An 8,957-nucleotide genomic window follows, 5' to 3' on the forward strand; every position below is an offset into this window, starting at 1 on the left:
TGACCAGAACGCTACCATTGTTTACATGTTAGATTTGTTCCTATCTGTGTGTGTATATTCTTTTCTTTGTGTACCTAGCCCCACAGGTGTGCAATAAACTCAGAGAAATCACAGAAACGGTGTTGAACCCGGCACCTTCAATGTCTGGTGACACTGGTAAAATTTCTTATTTTGAATAGTGATTGTCATATATAGGTGAAATAATAAGCTTGCATTCATTATCTTGTTGTAGTTGATGGCTCATAAACGAATTTGTTACATGCTGTTTCAAATGAATTTCCTTCTATAAATAGTGCTTATTTTTCTTGCATTTGTATGCATTTAATATACATTCTATGTAGTGTTTTGTCTGAAACCTGTTAAAATCCCTATAGAACCTCAGAAAAGAGTTGACAACAAGAAAGCCAATAGAAGGTCAACAGATGCAACTTTTCCTGACCTGTGTGGATCACCGTGCGAAGCTCTGACAAAGCCTGAGAACATTTTGGCCAGCCGTTCATCATGGTGTTTTGTACCGCACCCTGGCCAACAACAGCTTGTATGTTAAAGTTTTCAGATGTCGCAAAGTGCAACTTTTAGTGCTTATCTGATTTGGTCATCCACAGTCTATGACACCTATCTGTTTTTTTTTAGCTCAACTATGTTCTGGACATCAGCAGACCCAAAGATGAGCTGATTGTTGAAACGTCTTCTGGATGCCTCACGCGGTCAGATTTTTGGACACTGGGTTTAAACAAAGAAATGGAATCGACTGTAAGTATTTTTGTTTTCTACGAATATGAAAAAATAAAGTGTACATTCATTGTTATCATGATTTTTTCTGTTTCAGATTGGAAATGGCTGTTTTGAGCTTATCACTAAAATTGTTCAGTCAAAGGTACTGTATGTTGTATATGATGATTGTCAAGCTATAATTTAAAGAGTTGTTGTTTTAAATGTTTTTTTTTTTACATTCTAGGGGATAAGCATTTACATAGAAAATCTGTATGTCACCCGGACTTGGCTTGCACCCTATGGCTGTGATCCATTGCAGTCCTTTCCTGTAAGTGTACCGTCCTTTAAAGAAACAAGCAAGTAATCAAAATGATTTTTTTTATAACTTTGGTGCGAGTTCACATACAGGATACTTAAAAATACAATTCTGTTTCAGACTGATGCTCAGAGGATGGACATCATAGTTCTCCCTCTCTGGACACCTGGTCATTTCCAGTTGTGTGTAAGTCTTGTTTTTTGACACATACAAACTGTTAGAATTTTGCTATGTGTCTGAGATGTATTCAAGCTTTTATGACGCAGTTTCAAAAGTCTTTGATTGTGATCGCTTGCAATGACATTGTTTTCAGGTTTGAAGTCATGGCTAACTGTCTTTTAGGTACTGAAGCCACCTAAAAGAGAAATCCTCTTTCTTGACCCATTATACACCAAGGCAGGATTTGGTGGCCAACAATATGTTTCACTTTTGAGGTCACATTTTTATAAGCATTTTTGGTTTGTTCCGGAGTTTTCAGGAACCTGTTCAGTGTTCCAGCTTAAGTGCATCCCAGATCATGTTCTGCTGATCTTGAGTGTTCACACATACAGTACACTCGCATGCTTTTTTTTATAAACTATATCAGCAAGTTTCTGTGTGGAGTTTGCATGTTCTCCCCGTGTTTGCGTGGGTTCCCTCCGGGTACTCCGGCTTCCTCCCACCGTCCAAAGACATGCAGCTTGTGGGGATAGGTTAATTGGATAATCCAAATTGCCACTAGGTGTCACTGTGTGAATGAATGTGAGTGCGAATGGTTGTCTGTCCCTGTGTGTTGGCCCTGCGACAGACTGGCGACCTGTCCAGTCTGTCGCCCTATGACAGCTGGGATAGGCTCCAGCGCCCCCCGCGACCCTGAAAAGGATAAGCGGAAATGAATGGATGGATGGATATATCAGCATGATGCTTCAACATTTTATTCTATTTCTCATCTTCAAATTATGATCAAGTCAGTGATGCTGTCTTTAGATGAGTTTCAGACATAAATAGGGTCTTCAAATGTTCTAGTTTAACATAAAACACCATTAAAAATTAGTTTGTAAAATATGCCAACCTTAACTTAAAGCTGTTAATGCTTTATTTTGACCAACTGTGAGCATGTGACTGTACTTTTTCATTTTGTTATGCTGTTTTGTTGAGGTCGTGTTCCTGAGGCCTGTAGTTACAGTTGGTGCTATTAGCAATAAACATTTCACACCCATCATGATGACATCTGTTAACTTGTGAATGTAACTGTCTTTAAAAAAAAAGGAATCTTGCAGTGAAGATCATTCCCGGGCAGTGGTCAGAAAAAAAGAGCTTTGACTTGAAGGTATGTGCTAGTTTAAGTGAATGGTGAATAATATGAATTACACTAGTCTTCTTTTAAGGGATTTTATTAACGAGCCTTTATTTTCAATGTAATACAGGGTTTTCCAAGCCAAGACTATGGAGTTGACTGTGGGATCTTCATGCTGATGGTAATTTTTCTCTTCTCTTCTTGAGATTCATACAGAAGCTAATTTAAGCTTCTAAAAAAATGACATTTTTATTTTTTCTTCCAAATAGTCTGCTCTGTACGTGGCACTGGATGCTTCATTTGACTATACTATAGTAAGTATTCTATTTACTTTCACAGCAATGGAGTCTTGAACCTTTTGAAAGTTGTTAAACATGTTTCATATTAATATTTTACAGTCAGACATGCCCTACTTGCGTAAATGGTGGTGCTTGCTGTTGATGGAGAACTTTGATCTCAGGAGGTATTTATATTTTGACTTCTGTTCTATGTCGTGTCAAAGTTTACACACCTTAACAATATCAACATTTTCTGTTAAGCTCTGGCAAGCTGGACAGAGGAAGCCAAAGCAGTGCTTGAAGGACAACACGTGCCCATTTTCAGACTGAAAAAACGCAAGTTCCAGGAAGTCAGTCAGGTCAGTATTCACTTTAAACAGTAGTGTAATTACATGTTTAGTGACATTTGAATAACTGTTAAAAAACTGTTCTGCAACAGAGAAATAACTATGTTTTCATCCCCATTTGCCTGACACAGGAGCCAGCAGTTGTTGAAGATCTGCGTCCTGCTGTGCAGTGGGTTGTCCAAAATAAGGCACTTTTCCGTGGACAATGTAAATGTAACAGCATTTTCATTTTTTTTAAACTTGTAATTTCAAAATAAAAAGCTTATTGTTCATATTAACAGTAAAGAATTGTAATCAATAATATTTTTTATACATTTTAAACATTAACACTCTGGGCTCTATCCTGGCCATTTGTGGACACTTCACTTATTCTTTTTTTTGACTACTGCACTGCAGTGGACCAAAAGAATGACACGGGTTTGATCTTAAGGATCTAATAGTTGTGTGTGTTGTGCATGACATTGCCACACAAATATGTATTTGCAAGATAGAGTAGAATAAATTATGACGCATGAAATATTACATAGGCTGCAGTGAATTTCTGTTGATACAGACTATTGAGCTTTGAGTTTCCCAGTCAAACTTAACTTTGAAGCACATGCTAAAAACACTTTTACTCTTGTACATTTCATAACAAGACACCATAGCCAAAATATTAACAAAATATATATTATTAAAAAATTCAAAGCTGCAGCACATACAGCAACAAACACCGTTAGTAAATGTGTCCTGGAGTTTATGCAGGTGCAGAAAGTGCTGCTGCTGTAAGTAAGCCTAACAGCTTCCAGATCACTTATTCTTCTGGAAAGATGGTAGGAAGGGCATCACTGCTGATTTCTACAGTCTCCCAGCTCTTGGAATACAATCCCTTTGTACCATGAAACCACTTCGCAGTACTAGGAGTCCACTAAAACCTATAAAGAGAGTGATCCCGGAAGAAATGGGGCACACACTAGTGACCTCAACAATTGCAAGACAGCCTTTTCCCCGATGCTCAGATGGGGGAAAAAAAGGAAGTTTCATGAAAACATTAGGACTTTATAACCGTTTTATCTGAAAAGTTAAAGGTAATATATAACCTAACTGGCTATAAAGAGTAGAAAATTTAGATACAATTTTGATTTTGATGAAAAGGACTGGTGCTATTTTAAAGAGTCACGTCGGTAAAAGTAGATAAATGTTTTAAGAAATATACATTTTATAGCATTTTGTGAACATACACAAAAAGTGGCCATTTTTGGCAACAAACAAGCTGAGAGAGAGTTTTATATTTTTTGCTCTCCTTGAACAAAAATAATAGTGCATAATAATCAATGTTGATGTTAATCAATTAGATGTCCCAGACACTACTATTACAGTTTTTTCTGATTGCTTAAGCACATTTTTTGTAACTATTGGCTAATTTTGCAAAACTCTTCACACAAATAAGAAAACCTGTCACCCAATAATCAAAACATTGTAGTTCTCTTGCAAAAGCAAACACAGCTAGATTAACTCTTCACACCTTCGTAAAAATGGTGTTTCCGTATCAAACAGTACACACAAGCCATCATCTACTAAGCACACAATGCGCCAACTGCACACTGATGGTATGAATACAAAACACATCTGGCTTTTGCTTTCTCTGTGCACAAGGTAGGCTATGTCAGTTTGAGCTCATACTTCTGTCATAGATCCATAAGCATAGAGGGATCCAAACTTCAAGTACTGGTGTTTATTCAAACACATCAAAACAAACACAAGTGTTTATTTCCAAGTATAGGATTATTTGCAATCGCCATAATGACTATATGGGTTACTTGGTCTGCAGTGAACATGCTTCCTCTGCCCCCAGCATCTGGTCATCTAGCAATTCTGTAAAGTAACAATTTCAGTATTTTTACATCAATGGTATTGGTGTGTTTCTCATTGGCATATGGCAGTGCTACAAATCTTTGTGCGAAGTGACTGTACTAACCGATTCTCATTTCAAGATGTCCTTATGGTACTTGCTACAGTGTAGCGGCTCGAGTTAGGCTGGACCTGTTGGCCAGCTAACCTCAGGGTCATTCCACGGTTGATTACATGGTCCACTATTGTAGCTCTGATGTCATCAGCAATTCTATTTCTTACTCTTCCTACCCTTCCTCTCCCCCCTCCTCATCTTCCTCTCCCTCCTCCTCGTCTTCCTCTTGCTCCTCCTTGTCCTTGTCGTCCTCTTCATCCTATTTCTTCACCTCCACGTCCTCTTCCTCGGCCTCCTCTACTTCTCACTCTTTCTGCTCCCTCCATTGTACTCTGCACACACAGCTTACCTGTATTATAGTGCTTAGGCTGATTGCAAAGTGAACTAATTATCTAAAAAAGTTTTCACATGTGAAAGTGTGTCAGACAGTTGGCAAGTTAGTGTTAATGATAGCCATACATGTGTATACTTTTGCTAGGAGTGTGTTGGAAATTTGGTAATTGAGTGTTGTGCAGTGAATTGTGCCTACAGTTTTGCAAAGTGTGTGTTACAAAATTGCAAACTGAGTGCAAAGCAGTTTTTGTGCTTTTAGTTTTGCAAACTCAGTGAGTGGTTTTGCTATAAGTCTGAATAGTTTTAGAGATTGTGCTACAGGAATCACAGTTAGGGTTTAAGCATTCAGAAAAAACTGTAATAATACAGCAGTCCCTCGTTTATCGCTGGTGTTACGTTCAAAAAATAACCCGCAGTAGGTGAAATCCATGAAGTAGCCAACTTCATTTTTTACAATTATTATAGATGTTAAGACTGTAAAACCCCTCACTACATGCTTTATACACTTTTCTCAGACAGGCATGAACATTTTCACACTTTTCTCTTTTGTTTAAACACTCTTAGAGTTCAAACCTTCGTAGAAACATAAGTCCAGTATTATGGAATGAAACCAAAAGGTGCATTTGAGGGTGCAAAACGTTTCGTCGGCATTGTTGTGTTTGTTTGGGAGAAAACTTACAAACATACAGTACAGCACTTCAGAGTTACACTGCTAGCGATCGAAGATTTATGTAAATTCGACAAGCTAAACGCATTCTGTACTGTACAGCAGGAGTCCCCAACCTTTTTTGCACCGCAGACGACTTTAATGTCAGACAATATTTTCAGGGAACGACCTTTAAGGTGTCGCGGATAAATACAACAAAAGAATAAAAAAAAAAGAAACTGTGGTATTTTGTAAATATAATAATAAACGTGACTTGAGCTGTGCGCCAACAACAATGACAGTGACATCCTCCTCTCTGCTTCTTACAGTTTTTTCTGAATGCTTAAACCCTAACTGTGATTCCTGTAGCACAATCTCTAAAACTATTCAGACTTATAGCAAAACCACTCACTGAGTTTGCAAAACTAAAAGCACAAAAACTGCTTTGCACTCAGTTTGCAATTTTGTAACACACACTTTGCAAAACTGTAGGCACAATTCACTGCACAACACTCAATTACCAAATTTCCAACACACTCCTAGCAAAAGTATACACATGTATGGCTATCATTAACACTAACTTGCCAACTGTCTGGCACACTTTCACATGTGAAAACTTTTTTAGATAATTAGTTCACTTTGCAATCAGCCTAAGCACTATAATACAGGTAAGCTGTGTGTGCAGAGTACAATGGAGGGAGCAGAAAGAGTGAGAAGTAGAGGAGGCCGAGGAAGAGGACGTGGAGGTGAAGAAATAGGATGAAGAGGACGACAAGGACAAGGAGGAGCAAGAGGAAGACGAGGAGGAGGGAGAGGAAGATGAGGAGGGGGGAGAGGAAGGGTAGGAAGAGTAAGAAATAGAATTGCTGATGACATCAGAGCTACAATAGTGGACCATGTAATCAACCGTGGAATGACCCTGAGGGTAGCTGGCCAACGGGTCCAGCCTAACTCGAGCCGCTACACTGTAGCAAGTACCATAAGGACATCTTGAAATGAGAATCGGTTAGTACAGTCACTTCGCACAAAGATTTGTAGCACTGCCATATGCCAATGAGAAACACACCAATACCATTGATGTAAAAATACTGAAATTGTTACTTTACAGAATTGCTAGATGACCAGATGCTGGGGGCAGAGGAAGCATGTTCACTGCAGACCAAGTAACCCATATAGTCATTATGGCGATTGCAAATAATCCTATACTTGGAAATAAACACTTGTGTTTGTTTTGATGTACTTGAAGTTTGGATCCCTCTATGCTTATGGATCTATGACAGAAGTATGAGCTCAAACTGACATAGCCTACCTTGTGCACAGAGAAAGCAAAAGCCAGATGTGTTTTGTATTCATACCATCAGTGTGCAGTTGGCGCATTGTGTGCTTAGTAGATGATGGCCTGTGTGTACTGTTTGATACGGAAACACCATTTTTACGAAGGTGTGAAGAGTTAATCTAGCTGTGTTCGCTTTTGCAAGAGAACTACAATGTTTTGATTATTGGGTGACAGGTTTTCTTATTTGTGTGAAGAGTTTTGCAAAATTAGCCAATAGTTACAAAAAATGTGCTTAAGCAATCAGAAAAAACTGTAAGACTCTCTGGTCGCTATGGTAACGCGTAAATAGTTCTTTCAAAATAAGACACACAACTACAAACATACATTTCACACCGGAGGATCAACTCTCGCGGAATGGTACCAAAAGACTCACGGACCGGGCCCGGTCCGTGGGCCTATTAGGGACCGCTCCTGTACAGGAGACACTGGACTAGATGGATTGACAATGGTCTACAGCAATCAGAACGCACAACACGATGTACTGTAAAAAAATAAATAAATCAGCGAAACAGCAAGTGTCGCGGAAGGTGCGCCGCGTTATAGCGAGGGACCACTGTACACTTTTGGCCACGAACAATTTAGGGGATGGTGAATTTTTTTGAACAAACCCAGAGTGTTAAAAAAACCCCACTTAAAACCATTTTTATTTCTCAGCAGCATCAATAGTAACAAAAACGCAATTTAGTTTTCGCTGTCAAAGTCGATTTAACTGAAGTTACGTGTTTCCGGTTACTGTGGAGGTCACGTGTTTCCGGTTACTGTGGAGGTCACGTGTTTCCGGTTACTGTGGAGCTCCACAGTGGCTGCAGCCAGGTGCTCTTGGTATTTTGCGGCAAAATCATCCACACCCACCGCCGCGCTATCAATTGTGGGATATATGGGACCACGAAGCGTGCACCGGACCACGCTTGATATTTGGGGAAATCGATGGCACATTTGGAGTATGCATTTGAAGTACACTTCATAGTGCAGAAGCCAATGCTGCATTCTCTTACACTCAGATATCTGAGCTTCACTGTGAAAACATAATCGCACATTTGATATTTGATAGAATTTTATTGTTTTAGCTTCGGGGTGGCACCTGGGGTGGCTAGTCTGGTGGGGGGGTTGCCTGTGCCCCCCCCCCAGGCCACCCTGCTGGACACGCCACTGCTCCCGAGTGTCCTCAAACGCCTCTCTGGGTGTTTTCTACCTGCTCAGTTTACTTTCGCTTTCCTGAACTTCGTGCAGTGGAGCTTGTTGTTGGTGTGTGAAGAAACTTTAAGTTTTCTTTGTTTCCTCCTTTAACAGTTTGTCTTTAGGAACTTTACTGTTTGTTCAGCCCATGTTTGAGTTCTTCACACAACTGTGTGTGTTTGTATTTCCGGTCTCTCCATTAAAGTCAGTGTGTAATAGGGTTAGCCAGGGTTAGGGTTAGGAAAACATATTTTTTCCTGGCTAACATCAGCTGTGTGCAGCTTAGTTCCAGCACAAATCTGCCGCTCCAGAGTTCACGGTAACGGACTCACAGCTGGACCAACAAGGCCGAGTGTGTTCTCCACTCTGAGCTACGTTTGTGTTAGTGTACTTATAGTTTGTACTTTGTGAGTTCACTCAGAGCACAGAGAACACAGCGTACGTGATGACGTCACAACTCAGCTGCAGTGTTTTTCTCACTTTTTCCACCTTTACTGTCACTGTGATTAATATTTACATATGACACCTGCAGAGCTCTGACGCTAAGCTAGCCAGACAGCATGCTAACGCTAAGCTAACGCTAAGAGCTC

The 8,957-nt window shown here is 39.7% G+C and overlaps 1 protein-coding gene across 1 annotated transcript; it reads left to right on the forward strand.

Moving 5' to 3' along the window:
* The first annotated feature begins 235 nt into the window (after nucleotides 1–235).
* On the forward strand, nucleotides 236–2,856 carry LOC143420998 (uncharacterized). Its single transcript, XM_076889632.1, has 11 exons — nucleotides 236–254; nucleotides 342–538; nucleotides 634–753; nucleotides 830–877; nucleotides 959–1,042; nucleotides 1,151–1,216; nucleotides 2,279–2,339; nucleotides 2,437–2,487; nucleotides 2,576–2,620; nucleotides 2,705–2,769; nucleotides 2,846–2,856. Exons 1-7 carry the CDS (start codon nucleotides 236–238, stop codon nucleotides 2,330–2,332), a joined length of 588 nt encoding a protein of 195 aa, XP_076745747.1. The 3' UTR covers nucleotides 2,333–2,339; nucleotides 2,437–2,487; nucleotides 2,576–2,620; nucleotides 2,705–2,769; nucleotides 2,846–2,856.
* Nucleotides 2,857–8,957: the final 6,101 nt, after the last annotated feature.

The sequence above is a fragment of the Maylandia zebra genome, linkage group LG11, assembly GCF_041146795.1.
Source record: "Maylandia zebra isolate NMK-2024a linkage group LG11, Mzebra_GT3a, whole genome shotgun sequence".
NCBI classification, from domain to species: domain Eukaryota; kingdom Metazoa; phylum Chordata; class Actinopteri; order Cichliformes; family Cichlidae; genus Maylandia; species Maylandia zebra.

Coding starts and splice junctions, on each gene's coding strand:
- LOC143420998 (XM_076889632.1), top strand. Junction 878..958: donor CTAAAATTGTTCAGTCAAAG/GTACTGTATGTT, acceptor TTTACATTCTAG/GGGATAAGCATTTACATAGA. Junction 1,043..1,150: donor ATCCATTGCAGTCCTTTCCT/GTAAGTGTACCG, acceptor ATTCTGTTTCAG/ACTGATGCTCAGAGGATGGA.